This window comes from Hermetia illucens, chromosome 4 (genome assembly GCF_905115235.1).
Source record: "Hermetia illucens chromosome 4, iHerIll2.2.curated.20191125, whole genome shotgun sequence".
NCBI lineage: Eukaryota > Metazoa > Arthropoda > Insecta > Diptera > Stratiomyidae > Hermetia > Hermetia illucens.
In genome coordinates this window covers 109,585,167-109,607,242 of record NC_051852.1, presented here as the reverse complement: position 1 = coordinate 109,607,242, position 22,076 = coordinate 109,585,167, and the positions used below count along the sequence as shown (strand labels likewise).

At 40.8% G+C, this 22,076-nt stretch overlaps 1 protein-coding gene across 1 annotated transcript; it reads left to right on the top strand.

Moving 5' to 3' along the window:
- The first annotated feature begins 8,647 nt into the window (after positions 1–8,647).
- Positions 8,648–19,355, top strand: LOC119654286 (alpha-glucosidase 2). The gene is made up of 5 exons (XM_038059574.1): positions 8,648–8,808; positions 8,889–9,155; positions 9,213–9,373; positions 16,964–17,171; positions 17,293–19,355. Exons 1-5 carry the CDS (start codon positions 8,806–8,808, stop codon positions 19,174–19,176), a joined length of 2,523 nt encoding a protein of 840 aa, XP_037915502.1. The 5' UTR covers positions 8,648–8,805; the 3' UTR covers positions 19,177–19,355.
- The last annotated feature ends 2,721 nt before the right edge of the window (positions 19,356–22,076 follow it).

Here is a 22,076-nt window from a genome sequence, read left to right as displayed (position 1 = left end):
ATTGGTGTCGTTGCTTCGACAGACTTCGTGATGGACGTTAGCATCGCAGCCGAGGAGAAATGGTAACGCCCTTCTTTCACAGTACTTCATTAGTTTAGCGACTGGCTTCGGTGGGAACCGGATGTCGATGCCATAACCGCCTCTCGAGTGCTCCCCGCGGCTTGCAGTGAGACTTATACAAGCTATTGGTTTTTCGCAAGAGAAGTCTCAAATTACCTGCATGCTTTCTCCTTGCAGAACGCGGATCTGCCCCCGGTACACCCAAGGTTCCTGAGCCAGCACTATTCCAAAGTTCTCTTAGAAAATTGCCCTTGCAATTCCCGCAGATATAGCTTTTGCATGGTGGAGCTTTATCTGGGCGATCTAAGTGCTGGTCAAAGGTCAAAGGGTCAAAGGGTAGTATAGGTCCCAGGGCGAAACGTGGATTGGTACCCACGATGGAGCATAAAACCTGGGAAATGCCTGCTGAACCAACACCAACAGCCCTACTACCAAACCCTATCTCCACCTCCACGTGGTGACCGCTGGGAGCTCTTTCTTAACGAAAAGCTGCAGACGGAGAATGATGAATGCGAGTCTCCCGCGCCTAAAAACGGGACAAATTGTATCAACTGGTCCTCCAGGTTGGGGGTTGGGTAGGGCTGACAACCCTACACGGAAAACAACTTGTTACGAAGCCACAACAGGAGCCTCGGACAGGACGGATTTTAAAACGACGGACCCGGCAACGAACACGGAATAACGATTTGCGCATTTTCTCATGGAACGTGCGCTCCCTGTACAGAGATGAAGCTGACGAGCAGCTAGCCGATACCCTGTCCCAATATAGGGCTGATATAACAGCGTTGCAAGAGATGCGATGGACAGGGACCGGTTTCCTGGAGAAGAGCCACTACACCATATATTATAGCGGTCATCCAGTAAACCATGTGCTCGGAGTAGGTTTCTTAGTCAGCCAAAAAATGAAACCTACTGTTATCGGCTTTGAAAACATAAGCGAACGGCTATGCATTCTGCGCTTGCGAGGCAAGTTTAGAAATATAAGCCTCATAAACGTTCACGCCCCTACAGAGGAGACTGCAGAGTCGGAGAAGGATACCTTCTACGAGGCAGTAGAACGAACCCTCGAAGCCTGTCCCAGATATGATATCAAAATCATACTTGGGGAATTTAACAGCCAAGTAGGGAAGGAGCCCCTATTCAGGCGATACGTTGGCTCCCATAGCTTACACGAAAAAGCAAATGATAACGGACTGCGGATTATTCAATTAGCAGGGTCACACGAAATGGTTGTTGGAAGTACTTGGTTTGCGCGGAAAGCGGTCCACAAACATACGTGGGCCCCTCCAGATGGGACCACTTTCAACCAAATTGACCACGTGTTGATCGAACGCCGCCACTTCTCAGCCTTGATGAATGTCAGAACATATAGGGGGACCAATATAGACTCGGATCACTATCTCGTTGGCATGGTGCTCCGAGCTCGAATAACAATATCACCTAGAATCCCCTCGGACAATCAGGTGAGAGTGAACACTGAAGCCATCCACAACACAACCCTCCGCGACACCTATAAGAGGGAAATGGATGCCTCAATAACCGCAGTCAACAGAGGATCTAGAGATGAAGCATCAACAAATGATCTTCACAATCACCTGAAGAACGTTATCATGAATACGGCCACAAACATACTTGGCCCCAGCCGCAAAAGGAGTCGGAACGGCTGGTTTGACGATGAATGTAAGCTAGCAACGGAACGGAAGAATGCCGCATACCGAGTAATGTTGCATTCTCAAAGAACGCGGGCACGCGCAGAGACTTATCATGAACTCCGTCGAGCGGAGAAGCGACTTCACAGACGGAAAAAGGAAGCCTGGGAGAACCAACAAGTCTGTGAACTAGAAAAGTACAGGGAGCAACCGCACCAGGCGCGGAAGTTTTACCAACAAGTCAGCAGGATGAAACCTTATACACCTCGATGCTCATCCTGCCGAGACAAAGAGAGAAATCTGATTTCCGAAAGAATGAGCATATTTTTTTTTTTTTTTGGGAGTAGGGTAGGTGAATGCGTTTACGCACAGAGTGTTGGACTCCCGCAACAGCACGCTGGCGGACTACCAACTAAACACCTCCCTGCCATCAGAGAACTAGCCTGGAACCGTTTGACACATTACTTCGGGAGGAGAAACAGTCCGTGCAATTCATCGGCTAAAAAATCATAAGTCGCCAGGAGCCGATGGAATTACAGCCGAATTGGTTAAATATGGGGGCGACCAGTTACACCAAGTGGTTCATCAACTTGTGCTCAAGGTATGGGACAGCGAATCAATGCCTGACGATTGGCAACGAGGCATTATCTGTCTCATACATAAAAAGGGAGATATCACACAGTGCAGCAATTATAGAGGTATCACGTTGCTGAGTACCATATATAAGATATTCTCCATTATCTTCCTAGGTCGGATAGCCCCATACGCTCAGAACATCATTGGCCCATACCAAAGAGGCTTCACTCCAGGCAAATCAGCAACAGATCAGATTTTCTCTCTGCGGCAAGCGATGGAAAAACTGTTGGAATATGGACAACAGTTGCACCATCTGTTCATCGACTTTAAAGCCGCCTATGATAGCATAGCCAGGGTAAAACTGTACGCGGCCATGGGAGAATTCGGTATCCCGACGAAATTAATAAGACTGACTAGGCTGACCCTGACCAATGTGCGAGGCCAGATAAAAGCAGCAGGATCACTCTCAAGACCATTCGACATCAACAACGGTCTACGACAAGGGGATGCGCTATCATGCGTCCTCTTTAACCTGGCCCTCGAGAAAGTGATCCGTGATGCCGAGGCAAATGCAAGAGGTACGATCCTCTTCAAGTCCACTCAACTACTGGCCTATGCTGACGATATCGACATCATGGGAAGAGCCACCCGAGATGTACAAACTGCCTTCATCCAGATCGAGCAGGCGGCGCGAGATCTTGGGCTGCACATCAATGAAGGCAAGACAAAATATATGGTGGCAACGTCAGCACCGAAGACGAATCAACCAACAACATCAAACCGCACTGGTCAAACACGAAGAAGAATAAGGATAGGAGAATACAAGTTTGAGACCGTTGACAATTTCTTCTATCTAGGGTCGAAAATCACAACCGATAACAACTACGATGATGAAATCCGCGCACGGTTGTTGTCAGCCAACAGAGCCTATTTCAGCTTACAAAGACTGTTCCGCTCGAAACGTCTCACCATAGGGTCAAAGCTCTTACTGTACAAGACTATGATCTTGCCAGTCCTCATGTATTCCTCGGAAACTTGGGTTCTTAGCAAGAAAAATTGCGAACTCTTGGCCGCATTCGAGAGAAGAATCCTCCGAAGAATTTTTGGCCCCCTACATGAGGATGGACGATTCCGTAGCCTACACAATGACGAAATCTATGAGCGATACCATGACCGTCCGGTTGTGGATAAAATCCGGCTCAATAGGTTACGGTGGGCGGGTCACTTAATCCGTATGGATGAGGATGATCCCACCCGGAAAGTCTATAAGGGCAATATCTATGGTAGAAAAAGAAGACGAGGCAGACCCTGCCTAAGATGGAGCGATGGCGTGGGTCAGGACGCCAGACAGCTTTTAGGGATATTGAATTGGTGGACCTCGGCGCAAAACCGGGATGTCTGGAGTTCCTTATTAAGGCAGGCCTAGACCGGATACCGGTTGTTGCGCCGTTGATGATGATGATCTAAGTGCTGACTACTGGCTTCGTTTTTGTTTGGAGCTGTTCTCCTCTGTCGGAGTATCACCCTTCTCTTGCGACATGGCGCTTTCCCGCACGTCACTGTTCACCCTAAGCCTTAGAAAATCTAGGTCTAGGTCGTCCAGCTTTTGCTCTTCACTGGGCAGCAGGCCTATTTCCCTGACGGATCTAGTCCTTTCCGCTTCTATGGCCTCCGAGATTTCTTCGGGGATCTCGGTAAGTTCCACCCGATGTCTCCTCCGAGGGTCTTTCCTCGACTTTTCGCTGTGCACATGCACAGATATGTTGCCAAATCGATAGTTAATATGGCAACTCCGACGTTTGATTTCCTCCAGGGATTGATCATCTATCCCGATCGTGAGGAGTCTACTCTTGCCCTCCATCTTGCTTGTAGTATGGTCAGTTGAATGCCCTTGACCGCATTAGCATAGCTAATGGCGGGCTTCCTGATTCCTGCATTCACCCCTGATATATTGATCTCAGGAGTGCTTTTCCTTGCTCCCGGTTTTTGAGCAGTGGTCTTTGTTGGCTCTTATCCTCACAGTATACCAATGCTAATCTTTAATCTACTGCTTGACGTCCCGACTTTTCCCTTCTTGGGTGTAATCACCGGACTCTCAGTATTTCGGGGATGTACCTTTGCCTGGTTAATCAGTTTGTATGCCGTACGGGGTCCCGCTTGTTTTGTTGTAGTTTTCTTTAGTCTGCTCCCTAGAAACAGTCGTAAACCTCAATGCAATACCATTGCGTGTTGCGTCCGGCGTGTTTGAATTGACAGAATTCATGTCCGAACAAATAAACAGATTCTACTTTCCTTTTTTAAGGTTTTGTTTGTAAAACAAAACCTTATTAAAATCGGTTTACTGTCTGTCTGTCTGTCTGTCCGTCACACGCATTTTTCTCGGAGACGGTTATAGCGATTGGCACCAGATTTGGTAGAAAGGTGGGAACTGTGAACGCTCACGCATATAGTGAGTTACATCCTTTTACGTCCAATTTAAGGGGGGGTCCCCATACATGCAAAGGGAGGGTGTGAATTTTTTTTTCATCAAATATAGTCATGTGGGGTATCAAATTAAAGGTCTCGATTAGTACTTTTCGAGGCCGGTCTTAGTTTTGACATTTGTTGAAAAGGTGGGGAGTGCGGGGGGTTGAAAGTGGTCATTTTGTTAACGAACCCATTCTCAGGAACTACCAAACCAAAAAATCTGAAAAAAATCAGGAGGCTGCCACTATATGGTGCCTAGGCTCCGAAATACTCTCCATACCGATACCTGTTCAAATAAAGTTAGTAATAGTACATTACTATAATTTTTAGTAATTGACAGGAAAACCCCCCTTAAGTTCACCCTAGAATCACAAAATTTTGCAACAATATAGGCTACAGCATAGAGCATGATCCTGCCAAATTTGGTGCAAATCGCACTATTACTAACAAAGTAATACTAGGTCAAAGCTGTCGCTACTCTGCAAATTCGAGACTATGAATGTCAATATCACTTGAAAGTGGCTATTTTCACATAATATACGCATATTTTACGTGCTACATTCTAATGGGACAAATACACACCCAAATCTCTTTATAAAAGAAATACACAAAACCTTTCATACCTGAAGCGTCTAGCTTCCGGTTTCTCGACTTGTTTCGTTTATTTCCCTAATACGTATTTCGGCAGCCACTTGCGGAATGCCGTTCTGAAACCTCAAATATGCAAATATTTTTTAAATAAAACAAAATACTGAATTTGTGAAATTTTTTTTGAATTCGTTGTATTTTTTTACGTTAAGTTATAAAAAACCGAGGAACCGATATCCCTTCAAATAAAGCTAATAATACTACGGTTCTACCAAGACTATGAATGTCAATATCGCCCGAAAGTGGATATTCTCACATAACATATACATATATTACGCGCTACGCACTAATGGGGCAAATGCATATTTAAATGTCTTTATTTAAGGAATACACAAAACCTTTCATGCCTGAAGCGCCCAGCTTTCGGTTTCATTGGCGATATGGTACATGCCCATTGGGTGCGTGGATTAATTCTGACCTTGCCCACCATAATTTTCATTGTTTTTTAAGGTTTTGTGTAAAACAAAACCTTATTAAAATCGATTCAATGTCTGTCTGCCTGTCTGCTTGTCTGTCACACGCATTTTTCTCCAAAACGGCTAAACCGATCTGAACGGAATTTGGTGGACAGATGGGAACTATGAAGTCCCACGCATACAGTGAGTGGCATAAATTTAGGTGGAGTTTAAAGGGAGGTCCCCATACATGCAAAGGGGGGATTCCAAAATTTTTTTCACCGGATATAGTTGTGTAGGGTATCAAATGAAAGGTCTCGATTTGTACTTTCCGAGACTGGCATTAGTTTTGGCATAAATTGCAAAGTGCGTGAGTAAGGAGTCAAAATGTACGCACTTGAAGTGAGACAGGACTCATTTTCGGAAACTAACCAACCTAAACATCCGCAAAAAATCAGCGTGGTGCGCCTAGATGAAATCTAGGCCTCAAAATATGTCCCATTCCGATATCCGCTCAAATAAACTTACTAATAGTATATTACTACTTTTTATAAATTTACTGAAAAACCCCCCTTAAATTCATACTAGGACGAATTTTGTACCAGCATAGGGGACAATATTTCGTATATATGTGCTAAATTTCATGGAAATCGGGCAATTAACGCCAAAATTATAGCAGTTCAAACTTATCAATTTCGCACGAGTTTACTGCTTCCAAAGCCATGCAAATCAGATGCTGACGTCATAATTACCCGGAATAATTGACATTCGCGTGGAATATTAAAGTCGCATTTATGAAGAATCTATTTATCTGCCGCCCTTTTTAAGGTTTTTTGTAAAACACTTATGTGAAATCTAATCTTCGAGAGATGTCCTATTCCGGTATCTGCTCAAAAAATTTACTAATAGTATATTATCAACTTTTAGAAACTGACTAAGAAACTCCCCTTAAGTTACCCCTAAGTGTACTAAATTTTGCACCGACATAGAGGACAGCCTTGTGCATACACATGCCAGGTTTCATGAAAATCCAACTATTAGTGGGAAAGTTTCGCAATTTCGTGCTAATTAACAGCATTCTAAGCCATACAAATAAGATGCTGACGTCATAATTAACGAGAATAATTGAAATTCGAGTGAAATATTAAAATTTCATTCAAGAAGAATCTAATTCTCCCTAGCCCTTTTTTATATTTTATGTTGGTTAAATTGTGTTCATTCGCTAATAATATTAACCTGAGGGCGTGAAGCGTATAAGGTTGACCATTATCAATACAGGGCTTTCCATCAAATGATTTATTTAAATCGTTTTCTAGAAAATAGAGGGGAATGGAATTTTTAGCTATGTGACACCGAGCTATCGTGCACTCACCGCTCCTCAAATCTTTTTCTTTTTCTTCAGCCTTCCGTTCACAAGCGAGGTCGGCTCGTGGTGATCGGTTTCGTCATTTTATTTTATGAAATGCCTGATCAGGATGTAATCGCAAGACCTTTAAATCCCCATCCAGCGTATCGGCCGGCTTTTTGGTTGCTTACCATTGCTTTCGATGTTCTGATCAATACTGGTTGTTGAATTCTCGTTAGCGTGAATTACGTGACCACACCATCGAAAACGCCTCTCTTGTAGTTTTTCCGCGATCGAGCCAACCCATATCGATCGCGGATATTCTCATTTCAGACGTAATCAAAACGTGTCACGCCACCAGTGCAATGCAACATCTTCGTCCCCATTACCGCAAGATGCCGTTCATTGTCCTTTATAGTCGGCCAACACTCAGAACTATAGAGAGTGGCAGACGGACGACATTGCAGTAAATTTTAGATTTGGGACGTGCGCTGATACGTCGATCACAAAGAACACCAGTTGGGGAATGCCACTTCATCCAGGTTGCATTAATGCGTGAAACAATTTCATTATGCAGTTCTCCATTGGCTGATATCGTTGACTCGAGATTTTTAAATCGCTGAGTTCTGGCAATGGCAGTAACCTGCCCTTCGAGATACTTAAATCGCTCAATTTTGGCAATGGCAGTAACTTGCCCAGAACTGAACGATTTCAATATCTCGGGTCAATGCTATAAGCCAATGGAGAACTACGTTATGCTCCTCACATAGGGAAACACAAAACCTTTTATACCTGAAGCGTCAAGCTTCCGGTTTTCCGACTTGTTTTAAATCGACAGCATTCTATGGGCAGAACTGTTTGAAGTTCGTGTTTAGGATGTTGACTGTAACCACACACTAGCGTAACAGGTACGTACTTTGCGGATGTCAAAATCGTTTTAACGCTGGATTTACTAGTTCTTCTCGACTGCTTCTTCTGCTATCTTAACACGATTAATTACGTTTAAAAAATGGAGGATGGATATTTTGGTGACTTTGGATAGAGTTACAACGAGAAACAGGTCATTTCTGTTTTTACCATTTAAATGATGAATTCAGAATGCATCTGACAACACGTATAACTCAGAAAAACCGCATGAGAAAAATGTGAATAAGTGAAAGTAAATAGAAATATCTTGAACATTTTTGTAAACATAAGGGAAATGTTCTTAAACGTTATTTCGAAACAACCACAAATTTTGGGCTTTTTCACCTTCAAACTGTTATCACAATGTTCCTACAATATACAAACGACGCTCAGCACTAGCAAATATTTGTAAGTAGTATGTGACCGCCTAAAATGTAACTATATTTGCAGAACTGTGAAGAGCAAGCGGTCGAAACCGGCAATCTGTGGACTGACTGGTTAGACCAATTAATCTAATTCTTCAACCAGTCTATGTGTAGTAATTACTGAAAAATTATGGTTCAAGCATTTGATCCATTTTCAGCGTTGACTGTGGAGAAAGTGGAACCTAAGAGACGTCACCACTTGTCAAAGTCTAGCTGGCACAATACCTGGACAGGTTGTTAAACCGTAAACAAATTGACGTGTTTAATCCACCGGGCGGTAATAATATGTTGACGGTAGGGCTGACATTGCACTGAAGAAGGACGACCTATAGAAGATGGTAAGACAAAAACCGCAAGTACAGCATCCAACCAGCAAACGTAAATCTGATTGGGTCATAAAATCTTCGCTGCATTGCAGGCCCGATCTAGGAAGAATGCCAACGCTGCCGCAAACTCTGGCGGTGAAAACCCCAAGAAGGCGCCTCAGCGGCAGCCGAACAATGGAACCAGCAGCAGCAGCGCCGGGAGCCAGACGCCCGTGAAGCCAGCTACGGGGGGCAATAGACTGCTGGTAATGACGCAGTGGAGGATGGCTTTCGGAAGTGCCTGCCTGGCGATTGCCGTCTACTTTGGTTACCTGGGCTACTTGGAGACTCGGGTGAACACACCGTTCGAGGGCGATAAGGCAAGTGTGCTATTTCTCGTTGTGACTAATCCGTGATTACGGTATATTTTATTTCAGCTGGTCGTCTACGACAAATATGATAATAACAGGTTGTCGCTTATGTGGGGCTCTTACCGGCCAGCCGCATACTTCGGGATGAAAGCGCGGGACCCGCACTCACCTGATATCGGATTGATGTGGTATAATGAGGATACCCTCCGAAGTGAAGAGGGAATAAGGTAATATTGCATTACTGTGGGACATTTTGTTCTTATCCAGTCCTCTTAATGTGGAGTGAACAGAATTTCTCGTTTCATATTATGACCTCTCCCTAAATTTGGTTTTACTCAAATACGATGAGTTTAAACTCTCGCGAGTAGCAGACACGTAATTCGTCGAAAAATTGTGTAATTTATTGTCGATTTAAATCGATTGCCGCCGTTTCCAATGCGTTTTCGTGGGAAATGAGTTTCAGTCTCTCTATTGTGTAGAGAATGTGAACTTATGCTTATGCCATGAACATAAAGTACCAGAAAAAAAGTGCGCAATCTTTTCGAAGATGCTTTTCGTTCAAAAACGAATATATATTAACCTTTATTTTATGTTTATATATGATTTTGTAGCATATTTTATATAGAATAAGATGTGTAATTTCAATTATTGAAAAAAGGTGTCATAAAGTAACCACTTTCATTCTTACCGCTTTCGGCAATATATCAGATCCATTACTCACTCTTACTCATTGACAGCGAGGTCAGTTGTTTTTGTGAAATTACATTTTCTGATCTTTTTGTCAATGGCTTTCCAAAGGTGTTCAATGGGATTCAATTCAGGGGTTTTTGCAGGCCATTGAAGGACGTTTACCATACATGCCAGTCAACTCTTCGTCATTTGAGCTGAAAAATTCAGATTATTGTCGTGTATAAAAATTCAATCGTTGCCCAATTTTTCGCGTGAATGGGGTAGCATAGATACCGATAATAAATTACAGTATTTGGCTGCAGTCGTTGCACCCACGACCTTAATAATTGGTCCAACTGTATCACGAGAAAAATAACACCGTACTATCATAGATTCGCCCCTATGTTTGATCGTGGGCCCGTGGCGTTTGACTTCCTAACGTTTTCCAAAAGGTAGTCGAATATGATGAACTCCTTTTGCTAAGGAGAGCATACATTTTGATTAGTCGAACCATAAAATACAGCAGTTTAGCCTTTGACACTCTATTCAACGTGCTCTCTCGCGAATCATGATCTTACGTAACAGTTTTTCCGGATGTTCATCGCTTTCGATTGGGACGAAAAGCAATCGCTTTTGTGTGCCTAGACATACAACAATATAAAGTAACATAATTAAAACATAGAAAAAACAAAACAACCTGTCGTGACTCTCGACTTCCACGAGTTGTCGACCTAGTTCACACTCGCTCGATATATTACTAATTCAAACTGATGGAAACTTTTAGAAAAGTAGAGCTAAAGTCAGTAAAAGCCTTTTCGGGGATTTTGCCTGCAACGACTAGGGTAGAGTCTCTAGAAGAAGCGCTTTCTGGATTGTGAAAACGTTTTACTTCGAGGAAATTCGACTTGTCTAGATCATATCCATCCCCTTTCCCGGTCATAGGTTAGGTTTGAGTGCAATCGTGATCTCATTGGGTCGTTTCCAACAAATTGGATGTTCATTCCAATCTTAATCAGTTCGTTAGTGCGAATTACTTGACCATACCATCACCGATATACTTAAATCGCTCAATTCTTGGGAGACCTAGCAGACGAGATTGTTTCATTCGAAAACTCTGTTTTATTCAGGTTCACTCTCAGACCTTGTTACATGAGAAGATCATTCCAGTTTTGCACAAGTTGATCGAGATCAGCTTTGTTGCGAGACGCTAAGTAAACCTCATCTACATAGCAGTGGGGTGGGCACTGGAGGGTGGATACTAGCGTGGCAGATGCAACTCAAGAGCAAAGAGTAATGGATGCAAAGCGCTTTCTTGATGAATAGCGGAGAAGCTTGGAGTGGTTTTAATATACCTGGCACAGCCAAATTTAATCTTTCAATTGCGGTAGAGCAATTTAACCGAGTTCATTTGGTACTAGGGATTTCAGCGCAGCAAATACCAGATGCGTTTGTATGGCACTCAGTGAAAGGCTGAAGGCTCTTCCCCGTGTTTTTAAAATGAAACTGAAGTTTTTGCAGTTCTGTAGAATCCAGCTTAGTGATTTAAATGCTGTTAAGAGCGCACGGACGGCAATTTGAACAATACGCCGGACTGATTTCATTTTTCATGTTGGTTTTTGAGATTTTTCGGGGTGTTTAGAAAATCAGTAGTCTTTTTTAAACTACCGGGAATTAGCCGCTCAAAACTACGCTAGTTGACGTGTGAAATCTTCTGCGTCAGCTGGCGTAATCTTATTAGTTCGTTTTTTGGTGTGGGAATTTAGGACGATTTTGTCCCAAATTTCTAGGGGCAGATATCTTAACAACATCAGGTGAACGCTGTTTTGCATCAATCTCGTTTTTGTTCTGTCTGCTGATCTATCTTCCACGAAATTTGGTAAGAATGTGTGGTCTATGAATAAGCAATGAGTGGCATGTGAAAGGGGGTGTGTACGTTTTTTTCAGAATATGGTTATGTAGGTTATCAGATTAAAGGTTTAATTAGTTCTCTTCCGAAGTTTCCTGACTGCCAATATCAGTTGGAGGAGTCGGAGGTTAAGACCCAAAATTTAAATCATAAAGTGTAACAGGTCTTGTTCTCAGAATTTATCCAACCAAAATGATGAATGAGTGAAGTGCCCTAACACGTTTCAAGGCTTACACCAAATTGAGTTGTAACGCCAACGATTATTATTAATATCTTTAATGCGATTCGGCTCATCTCCTTTTCCAAATCCATAGCCATTTGGCTATGGATACGGGAGCAACTAGACGTCATCAGCGTAGGGGAGGTTTTTGAGAAAAGATGATATCTCCAGCAGAATTTAATGCATGAATGATAAAAAAGGAGAAGTAAAAGTCGGTGAAAGAAAGCATTTGTGACACGATGTAGCGTGTGACTTTTCCCTTGGTACAGAAAGATCTGAACGGAAACCAGTAGTAGTAGTATTTTTATTCTACCTATTATTTTCGAAAATATGCAAATACTCCTCCAATCGTTGCACCAAAGACGAGCACCTTTCTCTGGCATCTTAATATTCATCCCCTTTTTCGATTCGCTGAGAAAAATCTCTGATTTATAAATGAGTGGAAGTAGCAGTTTTGTTCCGCCTGATCGCGTTGATGGCAAAAATATTTTCGCTTCTGTTTAGACTTGACCACAATTGAAGATTGTTGTGAAGTGCTCCTCTCACTCCTTCAGCATTTCATCCAACCGTTAACGTGCCCCATCGGACCATGGAAAAGGTCATGACCACCTTCATGCTCCTTCGTGATTACGGTAGCAAAATTCTTTGTTATTTGCGGTGACTTCTGCTTCCTTGATTCCTTGATTGATTGTTTGTATTACTTTTCGAAGCCGGTCTTAGTTTTGAGATTTGTTAAAAAGGCGGGGAGTGGGAGGGGTGGAAAGTGATGATTTCTTTAACTAATCTAGACCGATTCGAAAATTTGTGAGAGCATGTGGTCTGATGTTCCCTTTACATATAGCAAGTGGCCCATACATGTGAATAGAGGGGTTTTTTTTCACAGAATGTAGTCATGTGGGGTATCAAATGAAAAGACTCAATTACTACTTTTCGAAACTGAATCCACATTTCATATCGGGTGAAACGTAGGGGAGTGAGGGCTCAACAAATGACCATAAAAAAGTGTAACATGAGTCGTTCTCAGAAACTACCCAACCGAAAAATCTGAAAAAAAACATGAAGCTGCCTTTATATGGTGTCCAGGCCTCAAAATACTCTCCATATCGATATCTGTTCAAATTAAGTTAATAATAGTATATTACTATTACTACTAGTACTTGGGAAAATTAAGTAAAACCCCCTTAAGTTTATCTCAGAGTTATAAAAGTTGGTGGTAGTATAAAATATAATATGAAGCATATTATCCCCAAGTTTGATCAAAATCATACTATTAGTAACAAAGTTACAGTTGCTCAGTTGTCTTTACCGTGTAAATTTACAACCCGAAGCACTAATTCTGAAATGCTAAATACATATTCTTAACGGGCTACGTACAAAGGGGATAGTTCTACACTCAAATATACTCACACAAGAAGAAAACAAAACCTTTCATACCTGAAGCGCCCAGCTTCCGGTTTGCCGACTTGTTTTAACGGCGTACGTGTAACGTCGACCTGTATGATGTACATTGCCGATCAGTCGAAACCACAACTGATTTTGTGGCAGGGTCTGTGCTTGGAAAATTTGCCGCTGATGATGGGCGGTGGAATTGGGTTCTTTTTAAAGTTTTGTGTGAAACAAAACAAAACAAAATGTGGCCCTGTGGGGTATCAAATTAGTACTTTTCGAAACTGGTTTCATATTTGATATTGGGTGAAACATAGGGGAGTGAGGGCTCAAAATATGGCCCACAAAAAATGTAACAGGTCTCGTTCTCAGAACCTACCCAACCGGAAAAACTGAAAAAAAAAAATCCAAAAGAGGAGAGAATTATTTTGTTTTAATTTTTTAGCTATTTGTATATGAATATCAATTACTCCAGACAGGGATGCATGTATTAGGTTTATAGTATATGCATGCTAATGAAGTTTGCGGGTAGTGTCTAATTCAGATAGATATATTTGTACATTAAACCAGCCGTATTTAATATACGTACTATATATGTACATATGCATGCTTTTGTGCCCGAAGTAAATCGGAAATATGGGTACGAGTTTATATACGTGCATATATATGTACAGTATTCGGAAATAGGCAGTTTGTTTGTTCAGGATGATTATAATATCTATGGCTGTAATATGTACGTATGTCTTGTAGTTTGGAAAAATATGAAGGATTTGTAGCTATATACGGATAGAAAAATGTGCGTTGAAGCTTCTTACATAAGATGAACACAAAACCAAAGCGCGAGCTTTCGGTATTCCGACTTGTGTATTTATGGTCTTACAGTCCAATATGGGCCTTTGGCCTCCTGAAGTCCTCGTCTCTACTCTTGTCGACTAAGGAACGAAAGGAGCCTCTAATTTAGGAAACTGAGCATAACTTGCTTTGCTCGAGGATAACCTAAGGGACGCATTAGAGACAAGATACGAGAAGAAAAAAGAATTAACAATGTCCACAGTTGGCTTTTTGGATTAATTAGATAATTAACTAGCAATTAAGGTGTGGGCTTCGGTATTTAAGAATAAGTTGGACCATAAGCAGTTTAGACAAAAACTCACTGAGGAAGAGGACAAATGTTCCTCGAAATACCGGTATATTTGAGGAATAAAAAAAAACTCACTATTCGGCATTTAAAAAATATAATTTGTCTTTTATTTCATTATAAAATATGCCGATAAAACGACACACACAACCGAAGAAATAACACTAATCTTTTGCTTCTCGGCTTGGGTCATAGTCCACATCTCGCTCCTGTTTCAGAAAACAGGTCGAATTAGACTTTTACTTTTTGTTTTTCTCTGTATATCTTTATTTTTTAAAATTGGCAGTACAAGGTAAAATGCATGAACCGCATGTTGATTTCATCTGTTTCATTGTCATTCCTGCTTAAGTACTCAAAACAGTCGACCTTCGAAGTTGGAATCGTTTAATACCGTGGTTTGTCTGATTGGGGTCTTTCTCTGGGTGTCATGATTTTGGTCTTTTCTTTCTCGTATTCTGCCTTTTCGGTTTCGGTTCGTCTTCGAAGCACCACTCGGACGATTTTTGACTTGTCTCCATGTCAAATTCGTAGATTTCTCATCACCAATAATTATTTATTTCATGAAGTTCGGGTTATTATTCACTTCACGTCTCATACACAAAATTTTCACTACAAGGTTCTAAGCGGTTCCATATACAATGCCAAATTCACTGACAATTTCTCTTAGGCTGGTATCACGATTTTCGAGCACCATTTATTTTACCTTTGTGACCCTTTCGTCGTTGTTTCACGTAAATAGACGTCCGGAACGAGGCAGATCCTCTACCACTTTTAAAGTCTTTATACCACTAGTATGGCGAGTTTTCAACAGAAGACTTCCAATATTTTGAATGCATCAGCGCATGAAATTTCGTTGGAAATACAAAATTTCAATAAAATTCTTTGTTCAACAAAACTATACATATTAAATTGGGCCAAAAAGTATAAAGTTGACTGATGTATCTAGATCCCAGGCAGATAATAATGATGCATTGGCTTTAAAATATCGACGTGTATGTCGGTTAAGGTGATACCAATTTGAAAAATTAACCGGTTTTGCTATGCGCGAGTCGTTCAAATTAAAAATTTTCGGTACTTATTGATCATAAGGTATTTTGCGCTGCTATCAAAATTTAATGAGCTTGCTTTCGTTCTCCTTAGTTATATAGTGGAAGGCCCTAGCAGTGTGGCGATGGCGCTGTTCGAGTACTATCTTCACATCGTTCGAGGGCAGTGAACCAAATACTGGCTCAAGGTCAATTCTTTCTTTGATTAGTCTGAAATCTGTAATGTTGCGGGTAGAATTTTTTTTTGCTCGAAAAAAGCTAGGCCGCAATCTCCCGGGCCAGACTTCTTTGCTTTTGAAAATAGTGTCCGTTCGAGAGTAATACTTCACTGCTTATAATTTCGTTTCCTGGACTGCCAAAAACATCCCTTTTTTACTTTTAGACCTCTTTGTGTACTCTAAAAGCGCCAGCAGTTCTTTTCGGTTGTGTAGGTATCGTTGTGTTTCCGATTCGATCCGAGGATCAGTTTCGTGTCCCAAAATAATAGTATACTGTGATCAGGTTTAATTGGCCCACTTTCGTGGCAGAAAAGTCGTCTTTCATCCCCCCTCATTTTATGTTTTCTGTTGTCCAGTGCCTAACAACGTGGCGTTAACAGTAGGATTTGTAAGTAGCGCTGTATTACATAAGCGTATACTACCCTAGTGTTAGTTTAGGATTGCAGTATCCAATCTGCATTATCCCTTAAAAAACATACTCCTTTTTAATCCTTGGTGAAATTTGCAGAAATCTACTAATCCCCCATCATTGTTGTTAGGGTCACCAAAGGCTTGCCTCTAAACTTCTACTTCTACGAGCCAGTTGTAGTCAGAAACCCTCGACATTTTTAACCTATGCCAAGTAGATCATTCGGGTTCGATGTCTTCGAGTTAATTTCTCATTCTCCTATTTCTTATTCTGCTTAATACTTAATAATCGTTTGCGCAACGATCCATATTGTATCAGCGGCTTGAAGTGTGTGAGAGCACTTCATTCAAGACCGTAACGGTACATTACAGCAGTACACTGTGGGAGCCAATGTGGTCAGCATTGCACTCGTCCGAGATTATTACCCTGATTTGACTCAGGCTTACGTTAAGAAGTTATTTTATATTCTGCTATGGGCTTATCACTTGCACAGAATTAAGTGCGACAATAGTAAAATTGAAATTAAAAATAAAAGTAAAAAAACGATAACTGCAAAGGGACGATGCGGATGCCCCATACTCCATAAATTAGTGGTCAGGAGACATACATTTATCATTCGATGGAACTAATTGATTTGATGTAATTACCGATTGTCTCCATAGTAATTTCTTTAAAAAAAATATTAATCATTTCAAGCGCAATGCTGACCACATTGTACTGTAGTGTACCGTTGCGGTCTTAAATAAAGTGCTCTAACACACTTCAAGGCCCTGATCCAATATTGATTGTTGCACCAACAATTATTATTATTATTATTCATTTCAGGCATTACTGCAGCACAGGTGATGAAATAAAAAAGTACGGTTGGAATCTGCATGACGGCAGATATTTTGGTGTTCAAAAAATAGAAGATCCACCATTCCTAGTTGAAACGTCGTTTGTGAAAACTGTAGAAAATGATCTGGGTGGTGACTGGACAGCTAGAATTAAAGTAGATATCGCAAATCAATCAAACAGTTCGGCGCGGAGAAAGGTAAGTTTTGAAGAATCCATTTGCTATCCATTTTAAAATTTAGTTTCTCAAATAATATTTTTTACCCAATTCCCACAGTAGTTCCTTTCGCAACTCAATTCCGTTTTTTCCAATTTTTTAGATGGGTTTGTTCTGGTACACAACCTTGGATGAAAAGTCTGACGGCAAACTTGGAGCAATTTTAGACTCGCTCAATCGACCCGACGGTATTTACGGGGAGGCTCCAACCATTGGTGATTTCGAGATGAGATTTTTCACCAACAATACAATCGTGCATCGTTCATACCTAACTACTGCCGTTGAAAATTTCGAAGACTTGCGCCGAACTCTAGCTAGAGGCTACTTGCGGTATGTACCGCTTGGTCAAAATAGGCAGATATTATCTTTATCAGGGGAAGCACTTTTCAACGACCAAGGACGTCGATTCAAGGACAATGTTGTTGTAATCCAGTATGTTATGGAAGCCCCTTTCACCTTAGAAATTGCCTATAAATCGATGTCAACGAAAAACAACATTGATAGTCCATTACTTATCGGTGATTTATACAAAAAGCGACTATTGGATTATCGTAAAGATTTCAATGAAAAATTTGAGAAGATTTTTGGGTTGAATAGTAAAGGTTTTTCTAAGGCGGATATTAATTTTGCTAAGGCTGCCCTGAGTAATATGTTGGGTGGGATTGGATATTTTTATGGATCATCTAGAGTTCAAAGTGTTTACACTAAAGAACCTGTACCCTATTGGAAGGCACCGTTATATACAGCGGTACCATCACGCTCTTTCTTCCCCCGAGGTTTCCTTTGGGATGAAGGATTTCACGGATTGCTCATCAGTGAGTGGGATCTGGATATCGAATTAGATATCATCAGTCATTGGTTCGACTTAATTAATGTCGAAGGCTGGATTCCGCGCGAACAGATTTTAGGAGCGGAAGCTTTATCAAAAGTGCCAGAAGAATTCGTAACACAAAAAAATACGTATGCGAATCCACCAACATTTTTCCTCACACTTCATAAAATTATAACGAAATTCAAAACTGAACTATCGCACTTCAATCGCAAAGCCAAGTTAGATAAATTATATCCCCGATTGCAATTGTGGTTTGCTTGGTACAATACGACTCAGAAGGGCGAATTGTTTGGCACGTATCGGTGGCGGGGGCGAGATGACACTTCTACTACTGAGTTGAATCCTAAAACCTTAGCATCTGGTCTGGATGATTATCCGCGTCCAGCATTTCCTACGAATCAAGAGCGTCACATTGACTTGCGCTGTTGGATCGCATTTGCCGCTGGTGTTATGGCAGATTTGTCAAAATTGCTTGGAAGAGATGATTTGAAATATTGGGAAACATTTTCTTACTTATCTGATAATACATTGTTGAACGAGTTGCACTTAAGTTCCTATACAGAAACTTATTCGGACTGGGGGCTCCACACAGATTCAGTAGTTCTGCGAAAAGTAGAAGAGCCAGTACGGATCGATCAACCTTTGCACTATACGACGAAAAGAATAGCTCTAAAAGCTCCTGAATGGCGTTATGTGGATTCGTCATTTGGTTATGTGAGCCTTTTCCCGCTTCTTTTACAAATTCTAGAACCTACCTCTTTTCAACTTGGGAAAACGTTGACATTTATGCGCGATCCGAGTCTAATTTGGTCCGACTATGGTCTACGATCATTAGCGAAATCATCGCCGCTATATATGAAACGAAATACCGAACATGATCCCCCATATTGGCGAGGTCAAATTTGGATAAATATAAATTACTTAGCACTGAGAGCTCTTCATTATTATGGTTCCCAAGAAGGGCCTTTTATGGAAGAATCGAAGCGCATTTATAGGGAGTTGAGGAGCAACTTGATAACTAACATCATTAAGCAATATAATAAAACAGGTTATATTTGGGAGCAGTACAATGATTCAACAGGAGCTGGCTCTGGATGTAGACCGTTTACTGGATGGAGTGCGCTTGTTGTATTGATGATGGCAGAAAAATATTGAATTGAAAGTGTTTCTTTCTCATGTTTTACTACTTCTAGTCTGTTCTATCAAGCGCAATGTTTGTCTACTTTGAGAGTTAAAAATGTGTCAATTGATACTTTAAAATTTTAGTTGTGATTTTATATTGAGATGGAAAATATGTTTTTGTTTTGGTGAAATATACGATTTAAGAGATGAGATTGATGTTGTTTTTGGTGTGAGACAAATATTTTGAATAAATGGGGACACTTAATACTGCCTGTGGATGCGCCGTATATTCACTAAGACTTCCCATACAAGCAAGATGATGTGAGAATTTCTTTTCTCCTAATGTACCCGTGTATAGTATCAAATAAAAGGTCTCAATTAGCACTTTCATAAGCATTTAGACATAGAGTGCAAAACAGGATAGGATTCATTCTCGGAAACTATACAACCCATGCGTAGAGGATAGAATCGCGCATAATACTGGAGAGGAGAGGAAATCCGGCTATTAATATCAACGGTTAATTTTCGCATTTACAATAAAATCATTAAGAATTATCACGCAAACATCGTGGTTTGTACAAAACCGAACCTCGACATCCTATCTCTTACGGCTAAAATATATACGAGATTTTGTATGTAAGTAGTACTACCAAAGACTTGTCTTTATTTTCAATTGTTCAATTTGTGTAAACACAAAACCTTATTAAAATCGGTTTACTGTCTATCTGCCTGTTCGTCCGTCTGTCGGTCTGTCCGTTCGTCACACGCTTTTTTCTCGGAGACGGTTGTAGCGATTGACACTAAATTTGGTAGAAAGGTGGAAACTGTGAACGCTCACGCATACATTGAGTTACATCCTTTTACGGTGAATTTAAGGGAGGGTCCCCATACATGCAAAAGGGGGGTGTACAATTTTTTTTCATCAAATATAGTCCTGTGAGGCATCAAATAAAAGGTCTCGGTTAGTACTTTTCGAAGCCGGTCTTAGTTTTGGCATTTGTTGGAAAGGTGGGAAGTCCGGGGGTTGAAAGTGATCATTTCTTTATTTTCAGAAACTACCAAACCGAAAAATCGGGAGGCTGCCACTATATGGTGTCTGGGCTCCGAAATACCTTCCATACCGATATATGTTCAAATAAAGTTAATAATAGTATATTACTATATTTTTGTTGTAATTGGCTGGAAACCCCCCTTAAATTCATCAACTTTGTTGTGATGTAGGTTATAATGTGGAGCATGACCTTGCCAAGTTTGGTGGAAATCGCACTATTACTAACAAAGTTATAATACGTCAAAGTTGTCGCTTCTTTGACAATTGAAGACTGCGAATGTCAATATCACCCGAAAGTGGATAATCTCACATAATATATGAATATATTACGTGCTACGTATTAAGAAATACACAAAACCTTTCGTACCTGATGCGTCCAGCTTCTGGTTTCCCGACTTGTATAGTATGCATTGGAACTTATTAGAAATATAATCTTGAGTCATCTAACACATGATCAGCATTATGTCAAATTATAGGTCGCAGAGGTGCACAACAAGATTTTATATAGCGCAATATTTTTTTTTGCTCGAATACATGTGTGTCTAATGTTGAGCAAAAATAGGATGCCTTTACTTTTTGCCCGCAATTCTCTGGCATCTTAGATTGACACATTGCATAGCAGATGATTCGAATGTCCGCAAAAATATACAACATTAAAAAAGTTATCTAGCAAAGTATTCTGCAATATTGTTGAATCTCCTGTGTATGGTCTTCTAGTTGCATTCCTATTAGCAACTTATGGATTACAAATTTGACAAAGGAATCAGAGGTGTGGCAAAGGGAAAACCCTGTCACACTTCTTCAGTGACCTGTCATGAATTGGATTAAAAAAGATCTACATTCCAAAGGCCTGCTCCTTAAAATCTGGACAAGATATAAAGATGACATTTTCATTGTCCATAAAGACAAAGTGTATGAAATGCTTGAGGTACTGTACTGTTTTAAAAAATTAATTTTGGAAGGGAAAACTTACAAAAAGTTCAAGATATTATTGGTTGTTTAGCAACAATGATTTGTAATGCATTACAATATAAATTGCGACATGAAACACGTAGACAGCGTCCTGTAATGGCTACTTAACACATTGGCCGTGTGGTCAGATACTCGAAACACGATTTAGCAGCTGATATCCCAAGAAAAGAACCATTGCTAACAAAAAGATAAGTTCTATGAACCCAAAATTTGTGAATGAGCACTTAGGTTGTCCCAACGAGAGATGGAGAAATATTTTATGAATAGATGAATTTAAAGCCACGCTGTATGGTGTAAAAGGATCTCGACGATACATCAGACGACTAACTCCGGCTACAACTTAAAATACACAAATAAAACTATTAAATTTGGAGGATTCAGTATTATGATTTGGACATTTGCAGTCGCATGGATATATTGGATAAACGAAATCAAATGGTAATATTAATCCATTAAATAATAACTTTGGGAAACCCTAGAGCAGGCGTGGAAATTGATACATAAGGTAGGATGTGAAAATCTCGTTAATTAATACATCAGCGGTGTGCTGCAGGAATGGCGGGCAAGGTGTATGCTACAAGATATTAATTATTACGAATTGTCACAATCTCGGCGAATGCCGGATTTTACCCACTAGGTGCCAAGCATTTAATCACGGACGATCCCTTTAGAGAATCGCACACATCCATGACTGTAGCCGGGATTCAAACCCAGGACACGATGTTGAGATCCGGAAAGTAACCCCCAACCTTGGCCATCGCACCGTCATGATCCTACCTAATTAAAAGATAAAGAGGCTCTGGTGGTTGTGGCCGGTGATAGGCTTATGGGAAAATTCGTCGGGAGCTCTCCGCAACATCAAGCACGTATGCAGAATGGTGTATTTCTGCATGGTTTGAACCAGAGTGTA